The following is a 24,766-nucleotide window of genomic DNA, read 5'->3' as shown; positions in this document are numbered from 1 at the left end:
GCTCGTCCTGCTACAAAACCTCCACACCTGTGTTCAAGCAATTCTCATGCCTCAGCCTCCTGAATAGCTGGGACTACAGGCACACACCACCATGCCCGGCTAATTTGTATTTTTAGTAGGGACAGGTTTTGCTATGTTGGCCAGGTTGATCTTGAATTCCTAGCCTCAGGAAATACACCCACCTTGGTCTCCAACACTGCTGGGATTACAGGTGGGAGTCACCAGCCCCAACACGCAGCCTTGGTTGGTGCTTTAGGACCTTGACTCCCTTGCTAGAGGAAACAACTATCTCTGGACATGCTAGTCATAGAACTCTAACACCTTGACCATAGAGATTAGTTCAGAGGGCAAGCACGTGGCCTAAGCCAATGCAATCACAGACCCTCACCAGATGTTTTTAAACTGAAATGGGAGACATATGCTCTTTTCCTCAGACTGGGAATATGTGAGTCTGGAAACATCAGTAGTCAAGGTTCCTGCCTTATGGAGAAAGTCAGTCTGAGAGATCAACACCGACATGATGAGAAAAACAAAAGCAGAAACGGAGAGTGATTCCTGCTCATCTGTGGTTCCCCAAGTCAAACACTACCCTTCTTTCTAAAATGGTTATAAGTGTGGTGTATTCAAGGAACTAAAGCCAAGTGTGTAAGAAGAGAGTGAAAGTAGATGAGTTGGACATCTCAGAAATAATCAAATTTTTTGTAAGTTAATAGATCTCAATAATGACTGAAGATAAAAATCACCTGGAAGATTTCTAAAAACATCAGTATAGACTTTCATTTATAGTAATGGTAGATTTTGTAATTCAAAACAAACTTCGCCCTTTATTCAGCATTCTACTGGAGATTCTAGCGGTGTAATAAGATAAAAAATAAAAAATAAAAAAGCCATCCAGATTGGAAAGAAGTGTTAAACTGTCTTTGTTTGCAGATTACATGATAACCTATGTAAAAAAAAAAAAAAAAAAAATCCAACTGATTCCAAAAAAAACTACTAAAACTAATATGTGAGTTTACCGAGGTTGAATATGTAACAGCAATCTTCAGAAAAGTTACTCCATTTTATTTCTATATCCAAGCATACAACTGGAAACTGATTTCTTTTTAAAAATAACATTTATAATAACCTCAAAAATATGAAATGTTTTGGGATAATATGACAAGTGTTTAAAAATTACACACTAAAGAAAAAACACTGCTGAGATTAATTAAATATGTAAATTAATGGAAAAATATATCATGTTTATGAATCAGAAGACTTAATGATTTTTTTTCTGGACAATTCTACCACAGAATCAATAATGTTAAGATAGTAATTGTGCCAAAATTAATCCGTAAATTTGACAAAATCCCAATCAAAACTCTAGCAGGTTTTTTGATAGAATGTCAGAGGACAATTCTGATTTATACAGAAATTCAAAAGACTAGAATGACAACAATAACAAATCTGAAAAAGAAGAACAGAGTTGAAGGATTTACACTAGCTGACTTCAAGGGCTTCCTATAAAACTACAGTAGTCAAGATAATATGGTATTTGCAAGAGAATAGACACATAGATCAGTGAAAGAGAATAAAGCCCAGAAATAGATCCACAGAAGTAGATTTAACTGATTTTTGATGAAAGTTCAAAGGGAATTCAAAAGAAAAAGTATCACTTCATCAAACAGTGCTGGAAAAATTGCACATTCTTATCCAAAAAAAGAAATAATAATATTCTTGACACATATATAACACCTCATACAAAAATTAACTCAAAATAAGGAAAGATCTAAATATAAAATATAGATCTAAATACAAAATATTAAACTATGTTTCTAGGAGAAAAAAGTATAAGAAAATCTCTATATGTTTTCCATTTAAATATGAGTTTTGAGAAATGACACCAAAAGCATGATCCGTGAAAGAAAAATCTGAAACTTAACTTTATCAAAAATTTAAAACTTTGTTCTGTGAAAGACATTGTTAAAAAAAAACATGAAAAGACAAGCTTTGAAGAAAATATTTGCAAATCATATATCCAATTAAAAACTTGTAACTCTGGCCAGGTGAGGTGGCTCATGCCCGTAATCCCAGCACTTTTGGAGGCTGAGGAGGGCGGATCACAAGGTCAAGAGATCAAGACCATCCCGGCCAACATGGTGAAATCCCATCTCAACTAAAAAAATACCAAAATTAGCTGGGTGTGGTGGCGCGCTCCTGTAGTCCCAGCCGCTCGGGATGCTGAGGCAGGAGAATTGCTTGAACTCAGGAGGTGGAAGTTGCAGTGAGCTGAGATCGTGCCACTGCACTCCAGCCTGGCAACAGAGCGAGACTCCATCTCAGAAAGAAAAAAAAAAAAAAAAAACCTTGTAACTCTAATAAAAATATGAACAACCCAGTTGGGGGGGAAAAAAAACAAGCAAAAAGTCTGAACAGATCTTCAGCAAAGATACACAGTTAACAAAAATAAGCATATGAAAAGATGGGCTTCACGTGCAACAATTATTATTATGGTGGGTTTTTTCTTTGTATATTGTTGTTGTTTGAGACAAAGTCTCACTCTGTCACCCAGACTGGAGTGCAGTGGTGCCATCATGGCTCACTGCAACCTCAGCCTCCCAGACTCAAGCAATCCTCCCACCTCAGCCTCCTGGGTAGCTGAGACTAAAGGTATGCACCACCACGGATGGCAAATTTTTTGCCTTTTTTTTAGAGATGGGGTTTCATCATGTTGCAGAGCCTGGTCTCGAACTCCTGGGCTCAAGAAATTCACCCGCCTCAGCCTCCCAAAGTGCTGGGATTACAGGTGTAAGTCATCATGCATAGCCTACTATGGTGATTTCTATGTTCTCATTTCTTCTTCATTTATGAATTGCAATGCTTTTAGTAGGATTTCTCCTATATAGACCCAGAGATATTTATTTTATTCTTTTAGTTATAATCCAATATTATCATTATTTATTTTACTGAACAAGGTAAAATTCACATAACACAACATGTACCATTTTAATCATTTTAAAGTACAAGCCCTTAACTTTATATGGGAAAGGCAGCCATGTGGTAAGAATTGAGATTAGAAAAACCCTGTTGCTAGAGTTAATTCAAAGTAATACAGTGTCTTAAAAAGCTACCATGAAAGATATATTATTTTCTGCTTTTAAAAATAATATTCTCGCTGGGCGCAATGGCTCAAGCCTACAATCCCAGCACTTTGGAAGGCCACAGCGGGTGGATCACATTCACAATGTTGTACAATCATCACTGCTATCTAATTCTAGAACATTTTCATCACTCCAGAAAAAAATATCATACCCTTTATGCAGTTGCTTTCCATTTCCTCTCCCCTCACCCCAGGCCCTGATAAGTACTGTCTGATTTCTGTCACCATGTATTTGTCTATCTTGATATTTCATATAAATGTAATTATACAATATGTGGGACTTTTCATCTAGTATATTTCATTTGGCATAATGTTTTCAAAGTTCACCTTCATTGTAGCATGTTATCAGTACTTCATTCCTTTTTATGGCTGAATAATGTTCCACTGTATGGATATACTTCATTTGTTAAATCCATTCATCAGTTTATGGACACTGGGCTCTTTCTACTTCTTCCATTTCTTCAGGATTATAGAATTTTTGGTTGACAGTTTTTTTCTTTCATAACTTTGAATATGTCATTCCACTGCCTTTGGGTCACCATGGTTTCTGATAAGAAATTAGCCATTTATCTTATTGAGAATCCCTTTGCATGACAAGTCACTTCTCTCTTGCTCCTTTTTTTTCTTTCTTTGTATTTAGCTTTCAACACCTTCACTATAATGTGTCTCCACAAAGATATCTTTGAAGTTACCCTACTTGTGGTATGTTGAAGTTGTTTCTTCTTTAATTTTTTTTATTGTTAATTTTTGTGAGTACAGAGTAGGTGTATGTAATTATAGGCTAAATGTGATGTTTTGATACAGGAATGAATGTGAAATAATCACATCATGGAGAATGGGGTATCCATCCCCTGAAGCATTAGTCCTTTGTGTTACAAACAATCCAACTATACTAATTTAGTTATTTTAAAATGCACAATTAAATTATTATTGACTATGGACACACTGGTGTGCAACCAAATAGTACGTCTTATTTACTTTTGTAATTATTTTTTGTACTCATTAACCATCCCCACTCCCCCATGCCCAACTACCCTTCCCAGCCTCTGGTAACCATTATTTTACTCCGCATCTCCATGAGTTCAACAGTTTTTATTTTGAGATCTCTCAAATTAGTGATACATGAGATGTTTGTCTTTCTGTGCCTGGTTATTTCACATAACACAATAATCTCCAGTTCATCCATGTTGTTGCAAGTGACAGAATCTCATTTTTTATGGCTTGTGTACTTTTTATGGAGTACACAATGTGTACTCCATTGTGTATATATATATCACATTTTTTTTATCCATTCATCTGTTGATGAACAGTTAGCTTGCTTCCAAATCTTAGCTATTGTGAACACTGCTACAATAAACATGGGAGTACAGATATCATTTTGAAATACTGATTTCCTTTCTTTGGGGTCTATACCCAGTAGTGGGACTGCTGGATCATATGATAGCCCTATTTTTAATTTTCTTGAGGAATCTCCAAATTGTTCTCTGTAATGGCTGTACTAATTTACATTCCCACCAACAGTATATGAGGGTTCTTCATCCTCACCAGCATTGGTATTGCTTGTCTTTTGGATATAAACAATTTTAACTGGAGTGAAAAGATAACTTACTGTAGTTTTGATTTGCATTTCTCTGATGATCAGTGATGTTGAGCACCTATTCATGTGCCTATTTGCCATTTGTATGTCTTCTTTTGAGAAAAGTCTATTTAAATTTTTTGCCCATTTTTTGATTAGATTACTAGATTTTTTTCCCATAGACTTGTTTGAGTTCCTTATACATTCTGGTTAGTTGTTCCTTGCCAAATGGGTAGTTTGCAAATATTTTCTTCCATTTTGTGGGTTGTCTCTTCACTTTGCTCATTGTTTCCTTCCCTAGGCAGTAGCTTTTTATTGTGAGTAAATCTATTTGTTTATTTTTACTTTGGTTGCCTGTGCTCATGTGGTATTACTCAATAAATTTTTGCCCAGACCAACGTCCTGGAGAATTTCACCAAGTTTTTTTGTAGCAGTTTCATAGTTTGAAGTCTTAGATTTAAGTCTTTAATTCATCTTGATTTGATTTTTGTATATGGCAAGAGACAGGGGTCTGTTTTCATTATTCTGCATATGGATATCCAGTTTCCACAGTAACATTCATTGAAGAGACTGTCTTTTTCCAAGTGTATGTTCTTGGCACCTATGTCCAAAATGAGTTAGTAAACTCATCTCCCTAAGTGTAAGTGTATGGATTCGTTTCTGGGTTCTCTATTTTATTCTATTTGTCTAGGTATCTGTTTTTATGTCAGTACAATGCTGTTTTGGTTATTATAGCTCTTTAGTATAATCTGAAGTCATGTAATGTGATTCCTCCCATTTTGTGCTTTTTGCTTAGGATAGCTTTGGCTATTCTGGGTCTTTTGTGGTTCCATATAAATTTTAGGATTGTTTTTTCTGTTTCTGTGAGGAATGTTGTATTAGTCCATTCTCATGCTGCTAATAATGACATACCTGAGACTGGGTAATTTATAAAAGAAAGGGGTTTAACTGACTCATAGTTCAGTATGACCTCAAAAAACTTACAATGATGGTGGAAGGGGAAGCAAACACGTCTTTCTTCATGAGGCCTCAGGAAACTTACTATCACAGTGGAAGGGGAAGCAAACATGTCCTTCTTCACATGGTGGCAGGAAGAAGTGCTGAGCAAAAGGGGTGAAAAGCCATTTATAAAACAATCAGATCTTGTGAGAACTCACTCACTATCACAGGAACGCAGCATAAGGGCAAGTGCCCCCATGATTCAATTACCTCCCACTGGGTCCCTCCCATGACGTGGGGATTATGGAAATTACAATTCAAGATGTGATTTGGTTAGGGACACAGCCAAGCCATATCAAATGTCATTTTGATAGGGATTGTATTGAATTTGTAGATTGCTTTGATTAGTATGGACATTTTAGCAATATTGATTCTTCCAATTCATAAACATGGAATATCTTTCCATTTTTTGATGTCCTCTTCAATTTCTTTCATCAGTGTTTTATAGTTTTCACTACAGAGGTCTTTCACTTTGGTTAAGTTGATTCCTAGGTGTTTAATTTTATTTGTGGCTATTGTAAATGGAATTACTTTCTCAATTTCTTTTTCAGATTGTTTGCTGTTGGTAGATAGAAATGCTACTAATTTTTGTATGTTGATTTTGTATTCTGCAACTTTACTGAATTTGTTTATCACTTCTAATAGTTTTCTGGTGGAGTCTTTAGGTTTTCCCAAATATAAGACCGTATCATCTGCAAACAAGGATAATTTGAATTCTTCCTTTCTAAATTGGAAGTTCTTAATTTCTTTCTCTTGTCTCATTGCTCTAGCTAGGACTTCTAGTACTATATTGAATAACAGTGGTGAAAGTGGGCACCTTATTATGCTCCAGATCTTAGGGGAAAGGCTTTTAGTTTATCCCCATTCAGTATGATATTAACTGTGGGTCTCTCATTTATGGTTTTTTTATGCTGCGGTATGTTCCTTCTATACTCAGTTTTTTGAGAGTTTTTATCATGAAAGAATGTTGAATTTTATCAAGATTTTTTAGCATCAATTGAAATGATCATATAGTTTTTATCCTTCATTCGTTGATATTGCGTATCACATGGATTGATTTGCACATGTGGAAACATGCTTGCCTCCAAGGATAAATTTCATTTAGTCATGATAAACGATCTTTCTAATAATGTATTGTTGAATCTGGCTTGCTAATATTTTCTTGACATTTTTTGCATCAACATTTACCAGGGATATTGGCCTGTGCTTTTCTTTTTTGGATGCGCCTTTGTCTGGCTTTGGTTCAGAGCCATAGAATGAGTTTGAAAGCATTCCCTCCTCCTCTATTTTTTTGGAATAGTTTGAGTAGGATTGGTATTAGTTCCTCTTTAAATTTTTGGTAGAATTCAGTCATGAAGCCATTGGGCCCCAGGCTTTACTTTCCTGGGAAACTTTTGATTGCAGCTTCAATGTCATTACTTGGGATTGGTCTGTTCAAGTTTTGGATTTCTTTCTGGTTCAATTTTGGTAGGTTGTATGTGTCTAGGAATTTGTCCATGTCATCTACATTTTCTAATTTATTAGCATATAGTTGTTCAGAGTATTCACTAATGATGCTTTGAATTTCTGCAGTATCAGTTTTGATGCCTCCTTTTTCATTTATGATTTTATTTATTTGGATCTTTTTTTCTTAGTGTGGCCTAAGGTTTGTCAATTTTGTTCAACTTTTCAAAAAACCAGCTTTTGTTTCATTGATCTTTTGTATTGTTTTAGTCATTTCAAATTCATTTATTTCTGCTCTGATCTTTATACTTTTTTCTTCTACTAATTTTAGATTTAGTTTGTTCTTGCTTTTCTAGTTCTTTAGGATGTATCATTAGATTGTTTATTTGAAGTTTTTTCTCTTTTTTTGATGTCGGCACTTATAGCTATAATCTTCCCTCTTAGTACTATATTTGCTATATCCAATAGGTTTTGGTATGTTGTGTTTTCATTATCATTTATTTCAGGACATTTTTAAATTTTCTTCTTAATTTCTTCCTTGATTCACTGGTCATTCAGGAGCATATTGTTTAATTTTCTTGTATTTGTATAGTTTTCAAAATTCCTCTTGATATCAATTTGTAGTTTTATTCCATTGTGGTCAAAGAAGATGCTTGATATTATTTCAATTTTTTAAAATGTTTTAAGTCTTGTTTTGTGAACTAACACATGATCTATTCTTGAGAACAATCCATGTGTTGACGAGAAGAATGTGTATTCTGCAGCCATTGGATGAAGTATTCTGTAACTATCTATTAGACATATTTGGCTTATAATGCAGATTATGTTTGATGTTTCTTTGCTGATTTGCTATCTGGAAGATCTGTCCAATGTTGAAAGTGGGGTGTTGAAATCTCCAGCTGTTATTGTATCAGGGTCTGCCTCTCTACAACTCTAATATTTGCCTTATGTATCTGGGTGCTCCAGTGTTGAGTGTTTATATATTTAAATTTTTATATTCTTTTGCTGAATTGATTCCTTTATTATTATATAGTTACCTTCTTTGTCTCTTGTTATGGTTTTTGTCTTGAAATCTATTTTGTCTGATACAACTATAGCTACTCCTGCTATTTTTTGGTTTCCATTGGCATAGAATATCTTTTTCCATCTCTTTATTTTTAGTCCATGCATTTGCCACTAAACGTAATGGCAAAAACCGCAATTACTTTTGCACCAATCTAAATATTTTCATTAATTCAACCACTCTGTCTTTCGATTGAAGTGTTTAGACCATTTACATTTAGTGCTACATTGATAAGTAAAGACTTACTTCTGTCATTTTGTTATTGTTTTTGGTTGTTTTGTGGTCTCTTCCTTCTCTCTTTTCTTCCTGTCTTTTTTTAGTAAAGGCAATCTTCTCTGGTGATATGATTTAGTTTTGTGCTTTTATTTTTTTGTGTATTCATTGTATGTTTTTTTTTTGTTTGAGGTTACCATGAGGCTTGCAAATACTACATTTTAATCTATTATTTTAAGCTAATAACAACTTAATATTTTGCATAAACAAGCAAGCTAAAAGAAAACTAATAAAAATTCTGCACACTAACTTCATCCCCACAGTTTTTAATTTTTTGTTGTTTCTATTTAGATGTTATTGTACTGTCTATATCTTAAAAAGTTGTTTAGTTATTATTTTTGAGTGATTCATTGTTTAGTCTTTCCACTTAGGATAAAGCAGTTCACACACCACAGTTATGGTGTTATAATATTCTGTATTTTTCTGCGTACTTACTACTACCAGTGAGTTTTGAACCTTCAGTTGATTACTTATTACTCATTAATGTCCTTTTCTGGCTGATTGAAGTATTCCCTTTAGTTTTTCTTATGGGACAGGTCTGGTGTTGATCAAACCCCTCAGCTTTTGTCTGGGAAAATCTTTATTTCTCCTTCATGTTTGAAGGATATTTTCACTGGATTTACTATTCTAGGATAAAAGTTTTTTCCCTCAGCACTTCAAGTACATCATGCCTCTCTCTCCTGGCCTGTAATGTTTCCAATGAAAAGTCTGATGCCAGATGTATTGGAGCTCCTTTGTACATTACTTGTTTCTTTTCTCTTCTTCTTTTTAGAATCCTTTCTCTTTGATCATTGGGAGTTTAATTATTAAATGTCTTGAGGTAGTCTTCTTTGGTTTAAATCTGCTTGGTGTTCTATAATCTTCTTGTTATATTTTTGTTTGGATATTGATATCTTTCTCTAGGTTTGGTAAGTTCTCTGTTATCTCTTTGAATAAACTTTCTACGCCTATATCTTTCTCTACCTCCTCTTTAAGGTCAATAATTCTTAGGTTTGCCCTTTTGAGGCTATTTCTTATAACCCATAGGCGTGCTTCCTTGTTTTTTATTCTTTTTTTCTTTTGTCTCTTCTAACTGTGTATTTTCAAATAGTCTGTCTTCAAGTTCACTAATTCTTTCTTCTGCTTATTCAATTCTGCTATTAAGGATCTTATACATTTTTAGTATGCCAATTGCAGCTTTCAACTCCAAAATTTTTTCTTGATTCTTTTTAATTATTTCAATCTCTTTGTTAAATTTATCTAATAGAATTCTGAATTTCTTCTCTGTGTTAATTCTATTTTGAATTCCCTGTCTGAAAGATCACATATTTCTGTTTCTCCAGGATTGGTCCTTGGTGTTTTATTTAATTCATTTGATGAGGTCATGTTTTCCTGGATGGCCTTGATGTCTGTGGATTTTCTTCAGTTTCTGGTCATTGAATAATTTGTTATTTATTGTACTGTCCTCTATCTGGACTTGTTTGTACCCATCCTTCTTGGAAAGGCTTTCCATATATTCTAAAGGACTTGGGTGTTGTGATCTAAGCTGTATCACTTTAGAGGCACCCCAAGCCCAGTTATGTTGTGATTCTTGCAGACTCGTAGTGGTACTACCTTAATGATCCTGGACAAGATCCAGGAGAATTCTCTGGATTATAAGGTGGAGACTCTTGTTCTCTTCTCTTTCTCCCAAACAAGCAAAGTCTCTCTCTCTGTTCTGAGCCACCTAAAACTTGGAGTGAGTGACAAGCACTCCTGTGGTCACCACCACTGTGACTGCACTGGGTCAGACCTGAAGCCAGCACAGCACTGAATTTCACCCAAGACCTGCTATAACCACTCCCTGGCAATTGTCTGTGTTTGCTCAAGGCCCTGGGACTCTGCAATCAGCAGATGGCAAAGCCACCCAGGTCTGTGTCTCTCCCTTCAAGGTGGTGAGCTCACCCAGCCCCTGGGTGGGTCCAGAGGTGCCATCCGGATGTCAGGGACTAGAGTCAAAAACCTTAGACGTCTACCTGGTGTTCTATTGTACTGAAGCTGAGCTGGCGCTCAAACCAAAAGATGCACTTACTTCCCCTTTCCAAAGGCCGAGGGGCCTCACTCCCATATCACCACAGGCCACAGGGAGTTCTGTCAGACTATCACTAATGTTCCCTTAAGACCCAAAGGCTCTTAAGTCAGCTTGTGGTGAATTCTGCCTGGCTTGGGACTCATCCGTCAGGGAAATGGGCTCTCCTCTGGCCCAGGGCAGGTCCAGATATGCTGGCCAAGAGTCATGTACTAGAATTGGGGACTGCAAGAGCCCACTGATGCTCTACCCCACTGTGGCCATGCTGGTACCTAAGTGGCAGGATAAAGTCCCCTTTACTTCTCTCTCTGCTTTTCTCAAGCAGAAGGAGTTTTGTCCCATAGTCACCACAGCTGAAAATGTGCTGAATTTCACCTGAAGCCACAAGCCTCAGAGTTTCATCCAAGGCCCACAGCATACTACCTCACTACTGGTTATTCAGGGCCCAAGGACTCTTAGCAGGTGATGGGTCCTGCCAGAACCAGATCCTTCCCTTCAAGGCAGCAAGTTTCCTTCTGTCCCAGGATGTGTCTAGAAATATCTGGGAACTAGGGTCTGGAACAGGGTATGACCAGTGCCTTATCTGCTGTGGCTGAGCTGGTATCCAAGATGCAAGATAAAGTGCTCCCCACCCTTCCCTGTCCTCTCCTCAAGGAAGGAAGCAAAGTGCTCCCCACTCTTCCCTGTCCTCTCCTCAAGCAGGGGTCTCATTTGGAGCTATGAGTGGAGCAGCCTGGAGTTAGGGGAGGGGTGATGCCAGCACTCCCTTAGCTGCCCAAGCTGGTGTCTCAGTATATCACATGCCCCCCACCAGTCCACTGTCTCTGGGTCCAGTTCAGCACTAGAACTCACCTAAGAGTTGCAATTCTTATGACTTAGGCTGCCTTTCAAGTTTAATCAGAGACCCAGAGCACTCCAGCCCTCAGTGGTGAGGTGTGTGGGAACTTAAGCTCTGATCTCTGGGATCTACAATTCCCCTCTGGCAAGGGCTGATTTTAATGCTCCCTTCGTGGGTGGGTGTCATCTGAGTTTGGTCCAGTTTTCCTTTATGCTCTATCAGGACAGAACTAAGTTTAACTCCTCACAATTGCTGTGTTCTCCCTCCTTCGGTGCCCAGAGACACTCTCTGCACCAAGCCACCACGGCTAGGGTTGGGATGGGGGTGGCATCAGTGATTCAAGATTGCTTTTTCTATCTCTTCAGTGCCTCTTTCAGGGATATATAGTTAAAGCCAGGTACTATAAGGGTTCACCTTATTTTTTTGTTCTTATGAAGGTGTTTTTCTGTGTACATAATTGTTCAATTTGTCTGGGCATGATGGCTCATGCCTATAATCCCAGCACTTTGGAAGGCCAAGGCAGGCAGATCACCTGAGGTCAGGAGTTCGAGACCAGCATGGCTAACGTGGCAAAACCCTGTCTTTACTAAAAATACAAAACATAGCCCACCTGTAGTCACAGCTATTCAAGAGGCTGAGGCAGGAGAAACACTTGAACCTGGAAGGCAGAGATTTCAGTGAGCGGAGATCAGGCCACTGCACTCCAGCCTGGGCAACAAAGTGAGACTCTATCCCAAATTTAAAAAAAAAGAAAAAATTGGGGGCTGGGCGGGGGCAGGCGAGGGGCGCGGAGTGCTCTGGGCATCGGGCCCCCAGGTAGGAGCTTCTCAGTGCCCTCTTCGGAGGCCGGTAGAGGGCCACGAGGCGGTTGTCAGCGCCCGGGAGCCGACCCTCACGGGCGTTGCGGCAGGCGGGGGAGGGGACGCGGAACGTTAATTCCGTTGGCCCGAGGCTCCCAGGGGAGGTAAAGAGAGGTCGGCAGATCCAGCTCTCCTGCTTGGCAACCTGCTTAGTCTTTCTGAATCTGGTACACCAGGGGTTGGAAAAACCACACTAGGCAAAGAACTTGCGTCAAAATCGGGACTGAAATACATTAATGTTGGTGATTTCGCTCAAGAAGTCTGATCATCGGATATCATGGAATCTGGCAAGATGGCTTCTCCCAAGAGCATGCCGAATGATGCACAGAAGATGGCACAAATCCTGAAGGATATGGGGATTACAGAATATGAACCAAGAGGTATAAATCAGATGATGGAGTTTGCCTTCCGATATGTGACCACAATTCCAGATGATGTAAACATTTATTCAAGCCATGCTAAGAAAGCTACCGTTGATGCAGATGATGTGCAGTTGGCAATCCAGTGCCGCGCTGACCAGTCTTTTACCTCTCCTCCCCCAAGAGATTTTTTATTAGATATCACAAGGCAAATAAATCAAACCCCTTTGCCACTGATCAAGCCATATTCAGGTCCTAAGTTGCCACCTGATAGATGTTGCTTAACAGCTCCAAACTATAGGCTGAAGTCTTTACAGAAAAAGGCATCAACTTCTGCGGGAAGAATAACAGTCCCGCGGTTAAGTGTTAGTTCAGTTACTAGCAGACCAAGTACTCCCACACTAGGCACACCAACCCCACAGACCATGTCTGTTTCAACTAAAGGAGGGACTCCCATGTCCCTCACAGGTCAAAGGTTTACAGTACAGATGCCTACTTCGCAGTCTCCAGCTGTAAAACCTTCAATTCCTGCAACCTCAGCAGTTCAGAATGTTCTGATTAATCCATCATTAATTGGGTCCAAAAACATTCTTATTACCACTAATATGGTGTCATCACAAAATACTGCCAATGAATCATCAAATGCATTGAAAGAAAACGTGAAGATGATGATGATGACGATGATGATGATCATGACTATGATAATTTGTAATCTAGCCTTGCTGCATATAACATGTATACTTGGTCTTGAATTCATTGTACTGATATTCAACATGCATGCTGGATGTTTTCAAGTTGTGTTTTAGAAAACTTTAATAATATTTAATGAGTAAATACAGTTACCATACTTTTCAATTGAAACGAAGGTTTTTCATCAGCCTTAAAAGTGTAAGAAAAATAAAGTTGTCATTCACTTGAAAAAAAAAAATTGTTAAATTGGTGTCCTTGTGGCAGGGATGATGGGTGAAGTCTTCTATTCCATCAGCTTACTCCTGTTGAGTTTGTTGAGTGTGTAAACTCATGTCTTTCATCAAATTTGGGAACCAAACTTTGGAAAATCAGGATTATCTACTCTAGCTGAACATATGCATACTCAACAATCCAGTAATTTTACTCTTAACAATATATCCAAAAATAATGTTTGCACATGTGTACCAAAATACTTGTTTTAAAATGTGCATAGCTGTGTTACTCATAAGAGCCAAAAACTAAATAGTTCTAATATCATAAACAACAGAATGGATAAATTATGGTATAGAAATAACATTTACAATAGCTTCAAAAACATGAAATACTTAGAAATAAGTAAGTCAAAAACATATGTGCAAGACCTGTGCATTGAACATTACAAAGCATTGCCAAAAGTAATTAAAGAATAAATGAAAATATATACCATGTTCATAGATTAAAAACTCAATTCATTTTCCCAAATTGATCTATCTATTCAGTGCAAAGCCAAATTGCAGTAGGCTTTTTTATAGAAAAAAAGTTTATTCTAAAATGTATATGAAAGGAAATTTAGCTAGAATGGTTGAAATAACTTTGAGGAAAATCAAATTTAGAGGAGTTAGACTACCAGAGTTTAGAATCTACTGTAAAGTTACAGTAATCAATATTATATATAGTAGTATACGTGAATATGCAAGAATAAACATATAAATCAATGGAACAAGTTGAAAGTCCAGAATCAATCCAGACATACTGATTTTTGACAAACATGCCACGGTAAATCAATCAGAAAAGATCGTATTTACAACAAATGGTATTCAGGGCCCAAGGACTCTTAGCAGGTGATGGGTCCTGCCAGAACTGGATCCTTCCCTCCAACGCACCAAGTTTCCTTCTGTCCCAGGATGTGTCTAGAAATGTCTGGGAACTAGGGTCTGGAACAGGGTATGACCAGTGCCTTACCTGCTGTGGCTGAGCTGGTGTCCAAGATTCAAGACAAAGTGCTCCCCACACTTCCCTGTCCTCTCCTCAAGCAGAAGGAAGGGGTCTCATTTGGAGCTATGAGTGGTGCAGCCTGAAGTCAGGGGAGGGGTGATGCCAGCACTCCCTTAGCTGCCCAACTGGGTATTCATATGGAAATAAAATGACACTTTCCTTTACCACATCCCATATGGAAAAAGAATTAACTCCAAATTACCACACATCTAAATATGCTATCTAATATTATAAAACTTCCAGGAGAAAACTAGAGAAAATCTTCCTGACCTTAAAGTAGGTAAATGTTTTAGGCAGAACATTAAAAAAATAAAATTTTCAATAATGGAACTTTATCAGAATTAAAGTCCTCTGCTTTTCAAAGGACATCATTAACAAAATACATACACACACACAACCATAAATGTCTTTTAATAATAAGATGACAATAATAATAAGATGCTCAATAATAAGATGACAAACAGTGGAACTAAAAATTGGCAATATATTTGAAGAAATACTCTATTTAAAAAGACATACAAATAGCTAATAATTAAATGAAAAGATTTTCAAAAAAATTTGTCATCAGAGAAATGTAGATTAAAACCACAATGTAAAATTGCTATGTAGCCATTACACTGTACAAAATTTAAAAGACTGGCAATACGAAAATTAGGCAAAAATATGGATCAGTTGGAACTCTCATACATTGCTGGTTGGGCCTGGTGGCTCACACCTGTGAGCACTTTGCGAGGCCAAGGTGGGCAGATCACGAGGTCAGGAGTTCAAGACCAGTCTGGCCAACATAGTGAAACCCTGTCTCTACTAAAAATACAAAAAATTAGCCGGGTGTGGTGGTGTGCGCCTATAATCCCAGCTACTTGGGAAACTGAGGCAGGAGAATCGCATGAACCTTGGAGGCGGAGGTTGCAGTGAGCCAAGATCACACCATTGTACTCCAGCCTAGGTGAGACTACAAGACTGCATCGGGGAGGAGGGGGAAAGATATGCAAATAGCTAACGATCAAATGAAAAGATTTTCAAAATAATTCGTCATCAGAGAAATATAAATTAAAACCACAATGTAAAAGTGCTGTGTAGCCATTACATTGTATAACATTTAAAAGACTGGCAATACGAAAATTAGGCAAAGGTATGGATCAATTGGAACTTTCATACATTGCTGATAGGAGTGTAAAATAGTAAAACTACTTTGGAAAACAGCAATTTCTCATAAAGTTATACATATATTTGGTATTCTACTCTACAATTCCATTCCTAAAATTACCTGAAAAAAATGAAAATATGTCCATTAAAAGACTTGTACACAAATATTCATTGTAGCTTTATTAGTAATAACCAAAAAAAGTAAAAGGAAAACTAAATGTTCACCAGTTGGTGAATGGATAAGCAAAGTGAAATAGCATTCATGCAGTGAAATGCTGTTTAATGATAAATAGTAATGAGCTACTGATACATGCAATAATATGGATGAATCTCAAAAACATTATGCTGAATGAAAGGAACCAGACATTAAAGAATACATACTGTACAATTCCATTTATATGAAATTCTAAGGCCGGGCAAGGTGGCTCACACCTATAATCCCAGCACTTTGGGAGACTGAGGCAGGCGGATCATGGGGTCAAGAGATCGAGACCATCCTGGCCAACATGGTGAAACCCCGTCTCTAGTAAAAATATACAAATTAGCTAGGCGTGGTGGCATGCTCCTATAGTCCCAGCTACTCAGGAGGCTGAGGCAGGAGAATTGCTTGAACCCAGGACGTGGAGGTTGCAGTGAGCCAAGATCGCACCACTGCACTCCAGCCTGGTGACAAAGCAAGACTCCACCTCAAAAACAAATAAATAAAAAATCAAAAAAGAAAAAAGAAATTATAATAAGTGTAAACTAATCAATAGTGACAGAAATTAGATTAGTGGTTGCCGAGACTGGGGATAGGGAAGAAGGATTGATTAATAAAAAGGGATACAAGTGAACAGTTTGGCATAATGGAAATGTTCTGTATCTTAACTGTGACCATAGTTACATAGGTACATAATTTTCCAAAATTTACAGAAATATATGCTTTAAATTGATTTTTTGTATGTAAGGTACACTTTAATAAAGTTGATTTTCTAAAAATATCATTCTGGCTGCCATGATGAAATTGGATTTTGGCCAGGCAAGGTAAAAGCAGGTATGCTAAATAAGAGGCTATTGCAGAGATAACAGCAGCTTGGATTAGGGTGTTAGTCACAATGATAACGGTTAATGTGTAGATAGCATTTATTAGATGCCAGGAACTATTCTGTGTATTTTTCAGGTAGTGATTCATTAAATCCTATGAAATAGGTACTATTATAACTCTAAGGTACAAGAAGCTTAAGTAACTTGTGAAAAAGCTCATAGTCTGGGTTCAATTCACAGAATTAACCATTATGCTCTAGAAGATAGATTCAGAGCATATTTTGAAAATACAGCTGCCATAATAAACTGATATATAAGATGTGCTATGTAAATTCAAGAGAAGACTCAAAGATGGTGATGCCATACTGAGACGAGGAAAACTGGAGAAGGATTGTGTTTGTAGGTTGTTAAAGGAAGAGGCTTCCATTATGTATCTGAAAGCAAAATCTGACTTTTTGTGTGTGCTAGATAAAGAAGAGCTGTGTTTCTAGGCGAAGACTCTGAAGAAAACAAACTACTGATATATTTGATTTGAGGAAACATAAAATATTCAAAATAATGAAAAACACTTAAGAGGGAGTGTTTAAAGATTGATTAATCATAGGATTGATGGCCATAAAAGTGTGGTCATTGGAGTGAGGCTGTTGCTCCTTTGGCCAACTTTTTTTTTGAGACAGAGTTTCGCCCTGTCGCTCAGGCTGGAGTGCAGTGGTGTGATCTCGGCTCACTGCAACCTCCACCTCCTGAGTTCAAGTAATTCTCCTGCCTCAGCCTCCTGAATAGCTGGGATTACAGGCATGGGGCACCATGCCTGGCTAATTGTGTTTTTGTATCTTTAGTAGAGACAGGGTTTCACCATGTTGGGCAGGTTGGTCTCGAACTCCTGACCTTGTGATCCACCTGTCTCGGCCTCCCAAAGTGCTGGGATTACAGGCATGAGCCACCGCACCCAGACTCTTTGGCCAGCTTTTACAGGTGTGTGCTATGGTAAGAAGCTGACATTGATCTATGAGATAAGTAAAATCTGTTGTTACTTTTTTACTATAACCAAATATCATTCCATCTCTTCCTAACAGAATAAGTATTTATTATTGTTAATAAGGAGATAAATTTTAATGCTCTATTTAATATATGTCATGTTTGGGATACCCGTTAGCCATCCAAGTAAAGATGTTCAGTAGATGATAGGTTATGTCAATCTGGAATTTCAGGTACACATCAAGTCTGAGAGTTATCGGCCTATAAATGGTATTTACAACTACAGATTGGATGAAAACACCTTAGGGAGAGAATGTATCTAGCTAGAGCCGTGGATGGGGAGAGGTCTCTAAACTTAGCAGGATACAACAAAGTTGTATGACAATAAAGATCGGGAGGTCCATAAAAATCCTAAATATTTCATGAAGTATTACAGTTAAATACAGAAAACATACAAGTACTTTAAAGAGTAAAATTGACCCAACTTTACTTGAAAATTCTGACTATTAAACTGCAAGTAAGTCATAAAGGAAACATGTTTATAAAAATGAAATTTAATGATAGCATTCAGTACACACTCCATACCTGGCATTATATAAGCACTTGGAGAATGAGATGAGTGGGAAGACTTCTCTCATGAAGCTTTGAATTCATCCTTCCATTCATTCTATCAAGAAATACTTAGCCAATGTCTTTGAGGTAACTGATACATGCTTAAGTCATGGAGATATAACTGTGAACAAGACAGACATACTCATGAAATTCAATGGAAAAGATAGCATTAATAGATAGTACTGATAGGTGGATTAATAAAAGATAGAATATACCATTCAAGTGCAACATATAGGATGCTATGGGCACTTTTATATCAGGGAGAGCTAACATAATCAAGGAGTCATAGAAAGTTTCTCAGAGGAAGTAAATTTTTAGCTAAAAATTTAAAGAAGAAATGAGTAGAGAGTCACTAAGAGTGTAGAAAATAATGCCCAAGGCAAAAGGAACAGCACGTGTAAAAAGTTTGAGAAGAGAGCCTCAAGCAGTTGAGAAATAGAATAATTTGATCAGATGAGACTGAAGGATTAAGTATGCGGGCTGTGATAAGGTGGGGTCCTTGCAAGTCTCGCTAAGGATTTTAGACTTTATCATAAGGTAACTGGGAATAACACAGTAAGAACTTGTTTTCCAAAGCTCACTATTGTAGGTGATATAATACATACAACTAAAAATGTCTGTAGAATCACAGAGGAGGGAAAGACTAATTGGTCAGGCGGGCTTCCCAAGAAGCAGCATTTTAGTTGAATTTTGAAGAATGTGAGAGATTCTACCAGGCAGCAAAAGAGAAAGGGCATTACAGAAAGAGGGAATGACAAGGACAAAGGCACAACCATCTTAAAAAAAAAAAAAGAGCTGGGCATGCTGGGAACAGGGAGAAACCATAAAGTATAGCAGCATAAAGTGGCATGAACATAGTGAAAAATAAGGCTAAGAGGCACAGTCCTAACATTTGTGTACAAATGGAACAATGTGGCACAAGGAACATACATTTAAATATTTAAAAGTTATAAATCATGTTAACAAACAAAATTTGTTCTCCTCTCTACATATCTTCAAATTCAAAATATGGTGGATGACAGGCTGTGGAGTACAGGTAAATACGATAAATTTACTTTTATACAGGACTTTATACTTAACAGTCCAAGCATTATATCTTTATAGGAGTTTAACAAGTCACTCCAGTTCTAAATCAAAGTTCATGAACTGTATTAGTCCATTTTCAAACTGCTATAAAGTTACTACCTGAGACTGAGTAATTTATGAACAAAAGAGGGTTAATTGACTCACAGTTCTGTATGGGTGGGGAGGTCTAAGAAAACTTGCAATCACTGAGAAAGGGGAAGCAGTCACCTTCACAAGGCGGCAGGAAAGAGAGAACGAAGGAGGAAGTGCCGCTTTTAAAACCATCAGATCTTATGAGAACTCACTATCACTAGCACAGCACAGGGGAAACTGCCCCCATGATCCAGTCACCTCCCATTAGGTCCCTCCCTCAACACATAGGGATTACAGTTCGGATTACAATTCAAGATGAGATTTGGGTGCGGACACAGAGCCAAGCCATATCATGAACTTTATGATTAAAGTTACATAAATCTTATCAGAAAACAATAATTAACAGTAAACTTTTGGGTTCTAGGACCAGTTTTTTTTTTTTATGATTCCAGTAATTACTGTGTATCTGATATGAATAATTAGATATGAACACAAGACTGTATAAGACTGGAAAGTTTTCAGACTCTTTATTAAATATGTGAAAATGGAAAACTGCCATTGAGTGAGGCTAACTCCACTAGAATCTTACAGGGACTTACAATGGTATCTAAACAAATTCTTTACTCTGCAAATTCATTTATTTAATGTTTCTACTCTCTTCTCATGCTGTTTTCCATAGCACAAAATTAGGTATCCAGTATTTAGGCCTTCTTGATGTTTTTAGGATGTTTTTGAATTTTTTATTGATATATCATAGTTGTATATATTTTTGAGGTTACATGTGATATTTTGATACATGTATACAATGTGTAATGATCAAATCAGAGTAATAGGGATATCCATTACCTCAAACATTTATCTTTTGTGTTGAGAACACTATAATTCTTCTCTCCTAGCTTTTTGAATTATGTAGTAAACTAATGTTAAGTATAATTTCTCGATAGTACTATTAAATAATTCATTCCTTCTATTTAAACAGCATTTTTGTACTCATTAACCAATTTTGCCTTAATTTCAGTCATATATTCTTAACCCTTCCCTGAGCCAAGTTCATTTCTCTCCCTTCTCTGCACACTAACTCACTTATTTTAACATTTAAATTAGCTATTTATATATATAGTTTATATGTAAACTGTATATAAATAGTTATTTATAGTTTATAAATAGTTTGCCTATAAACTATATATAATTTATTTAAATGTTAAAATGAGTGAGTTGGTGTTCAGAGAAGGGAGAGAATAAACTATAGATATATATAAATCTAAGGAAACTAAATTTCAAAAAGGGAAAACTGTTCCTATAGGAGGCATGGGCATAAAGATAGGGTGTGTTTTAAGCAGAGGAACTCTGCTGAAGTAAGGCAAAGCCAGCAGAACTTTTAACAACCATGCACACTGATGTAACGGATTGGAATCTATAGGAGCCCCAACTGCAGAGGTAGTCCTGCCTACCTATCAGTTCTCTCCATGAGACTTTTGTTGAGTAAGCAGCAGCACAATAGGCTGGTGGCTGGGGTGGAAAGCAAAAAGTCTTAAAGTGCTTAGGTCTCAAAATCCTTTTAGAGGGTGAGCCCTGTAATACACACAGAACAGGTAACACTCTCTAGATATTTGAAACTAGAGGTGAACTGAAACTACCTAAAGCTGCAACTCAGCACTGACTCAGCTTGACTCCTCACAAAGAAAGGGCACACTTTTCCTGGGAAGAAATAATACTTACTTGAATCTCTATAATTATTTTTAAAGCAATTAGGTTTAAGCATATAAATTTTAAAATGTCAATATCAGTGCATGTAATTTTTTAAATGGGAGACATGTGAAGAACTGGGAAAATATGAACCATAATTAAGAAAAAAATTATAAATATATTAAAGAAATTGATGAAAAAATGAAGAATTTCAACAGATAAATTGAATCTCTAAAAAAAAAAAATATCTCAAGGCACAGCCCACTTTTTATAAATAGGGTGAGGGAATAGGAGAGTTCAAAGTGTGGCCTTAGGCTATATCCTTTCCAGGTACCTCAAGATTTGACAGCTTCTGTAGACAACCCCTTGGCAAGGACATCAGCATGTAGAAGTGTATGCTAGTCACAGTGGTTATGATAAAACTCACCTCCGGTGACTCTGAGGACAAAGAAGATCAAGGAGAGGAAGGATTTAGCTTATGTTATTTCAGATATGCACCTGCAAGACATACCTAGACTCTTTCAGGGAAAACTATTTAGACTTGAAGAAAAACCAGAGGTCAAGTTTGGAAAAAATGCAATTTAAATTTGAGTTGTTATCATTAGGGTAATCACATTTATATATATATGGTATCTAGCTCTTTTTCTATTTAGAATTAATAGACTTATGATTAGGAAACATCACCTTAAACATATTATACATAAAGCCCAACAAAGAAATTACCACTGGGAATCTTTTGAACTTACCTTCTGGCATACATCAGACAGAAAATTGGAAAAGCAGATATCATGGGAAACAGATTGAAAAATAAGCAGAATAAGGTATCACGTGACAGTAGAAAACTTCTTGATATCTGCCTCCTGACGACAAAATAAGTACATTTCCCACCATGAATTTCTCAACCTTCTCCATATGTATCGACATGCTCTGCCTTCTCACCTGTTTCAAATGTTCCAAATTCTTTCCCATAATGTCCTCTCTTTAGCCCTACATCATCAAATGTTGTTCTCTAGTGGATCATTCCCATCATTATAGTGGCTACAATAGTTCCTATCTTAAACTACCTCTCTCAGCTACTGCCCATTTCTGTTTCTCTTTGCAGCAAAATCCCTTGAAAAGATTTGTCTATATTCACCATCCTGCTTTATCACTGTCCATTCTCTTCTAGACCTGTTCCTATAAGGTTTCTTCTTGTCAAGTTTGTTAATGATCTATATCTTGGCAATGCCAATAATACGTTTTTATTTAATTTCTCAAAAAATTGACTACTCCAGCCCTTCTCCTCCTAGCCTGTCTCATCTCAGTGAACAATAGTATCATACATTCAAGGCTAAGGGAAAAAATGTAAGAGTTATCTTCTTCTCACACATCACACCAAATCAAGTCCTAACAGCACTACCTCCAAAACAAATTCAAAATCAATTCTTCACCTTTTCCATTGTATAACTGTAGCCCAAGCCACCATGACTTCTATATGAACTATTAAAAGAACTTCCTAACTGATTTTCCTGACCCAGTTCTTGGCCTCTACCACCTTTTCTTCACAGGGTTATTATCCTGAAGCACATATCAGGTTATAGCACTGTCTCTCTTAAGACCCTTTTAATGTCTTCCCGTTATACTTAAAGTTCAGCTCCTTTCCATGACTTTCAAAGCTCTATGTGATCTAGCCTCTGCTTATCTTTCTGTCTTCACCTCCCTCCTGCATTGCATTTCAGCCACACTGGCCATCATTATTTCACTCAAATATGAAAGCTCATTTTTCTCTCAGGGACCTTATACTTGCTGCTTTTCTGCCTAGAATATCCTTTCCCTAGATATTCACACTGATAACTCCTTCTCACCACTCAAGCCTCAAGCTAAATGTCACTTCTTGATTGAGGCTTTCTATGTTTATTATTCCCACTAGAATGTAAGCACCTCGAGTTCGAGGTCAGAAAACTATCCAACTTGCAGATTACTTTATTTTCAATGCCTGAAATAGTGACTCACAGGCACTAGATAAATACTTGTTCATAAACTTAACTCCTTTAGAATACTTTGAGCACTCATTATAATTATAAAGGCCATCGACATATGTATACTAAATGTTCATGTACCAAATCCTGTGCTTTGTGCTAAAGATAAAAAGACAAATAAAATTCTATCTAGAGAGTGACATCAGCAAGATAGTGGGATAGAAGGTGCCAACCCTCAACTCCCCAGAGAAGCACCAACTTTACAACCACCCATGGATGAGAATACCTTTCAGGAGCTCAGGAGTCTAGCTGAGATGTTCTAGAATCATGGTGGAGCAAAAATAATTCAATAATATGTGCATTAAAGTAGGTAAGAACAGTTACATTTTATGCACATCACCCCCTACACAAGATGGCACAGCTGAGTGCCAAGGAAGAACCCCTTGGTTGATGATTTCTCCCACAGGTGGAAATGAGGGCAAAGTGAGCACCCAGCTCTCCCAGCATTGAAGGTTGAATCCAAGAAACCCAGTTCTATCTTGTCCCATCCAGAACACTGAGGGGATTAGCACAACTGAATTATCTGGCAGCAAGAAGCAGTGAAAAGGAGCAGAAGCTCAAAGCAGCGGGCACACAGATCTCAATAATTGGCCACAGATGTTACTGGCTGGCCTGTAGACACCGCCCATGAACTCCGTGGGGATGTATCACATTTGAACCCCCAAACTGACTGACATGTCACAGCACTCCATGCACACACTCCCACCACCACCACCATCACCAGCACCTTGCACTCCTCCACAGCTGGCACCCCAGGTTCCCCTGCAGACAGTACATGTGCTCCCCTGAAGATGGCAAACATGAGCCTGCAAAGACAGTGCACAGATATCAACAGATGGCTCAACTCTGCTAAACTTGGAGAAGGTACACAACTTTGATCACTCCAGGTCACAGCCCTAGTGAGAGGAGGTGCCAGCTGGGCTTCCTGGATCAAGTAGGGGCTCAGAAAGCTGTGAAACTCACTCATTTCCTGCATTCAGACTTACTTTGGTCCTGGATGAATAATATTGAAGATACCTGCTTAAAATATTCCTAACACCCAGATTTGTGCATGTGTTTTCTTCCCCAAGAAAGCTATAAACAGTGAAAATTTTGCTATAAGCTTCCCTGTGTCTTCTCTTCCCCCTTCCCCAAAACTAAAAAGGATGTTAACTGCCCATTTCTCTGTGACCAGCAGACTTTACCTATGCTCCCAATTCCAATTCCTTGTAAACATACTTTGTAAAATCCTATAAAATCCTGTCTCCTTTGCCATGCCGCTGCAAGGTCATAAAGTAGATAAAACCTAAGCTGCAATTCCGGTTTTCCTCAAAAGGAAATGTTCTAAGACATGTCACACAATAACTTACTGCCTTTGTTTCTCACTCTGGTAACATCTTCCCTCCACCTTAAAGAGTTTAAAAGGCAACTGCATGATCTAACTCTGGCTACCCATTCGGGACCCCTTCCATGCTGTGAAAGCTTTGCACTTTCACGTTGCCCAGTAAAGCCTACAGTTTTTTCTATCAGTCCGTATCTCTATCACTCACTGCAGGCAGCTGCCACACCAATTCTTTGGCCTGACTAAAGGCAAGGACCTTTGGTGTTACACTAGGAGAAGTAAA

At 37.5% G+C, this 24,766-nt stretch overlaps 1 protein-coding gene across 1 annotated transcript; it reads left to right on the top strand.

The window, feature by feature from the left end:
* The first annotated feature begins 12,411 nt into the window (after positions 1–12,411).
* Positions 12,412–13,512, top strand: LOC105541185 (transcription initiation factor TFIID subunit 9-like). The gene is given in 2 exon segments (XM_011982098.1): positions 12,412–13,242; positions 13,245–13,512. Coding segments are annotated over 2 exon segments (792 nt in total). The 5' UTR covers positions 12,412–12,515; the 3' UTR covers positions 13,310–13,512.
* Positions 13,513–24,766: the final 11,254 nt, after the last annotated feature.

The sequence above is a fragment of the Mandrillus leucophaeus genome, unplaced genomic scaffold (assembly GCF_000951045.1).
Source record: "Mandrillus leucophaeus isolate KB7577 unplaced genomic scaffold, Mleu.le_1.0 Scaffold235, whole genome shotgun sequence".
Lineage (NCBI taxonomy): Eukaryota > Metazoa > Chordata > Mammalia > Primates > Cercopithecidae > Mandrillus > Mandrillus leucophaeus.
This window is presented reverse-complemented; position numbering and strand designations above follow the sequence as displayed.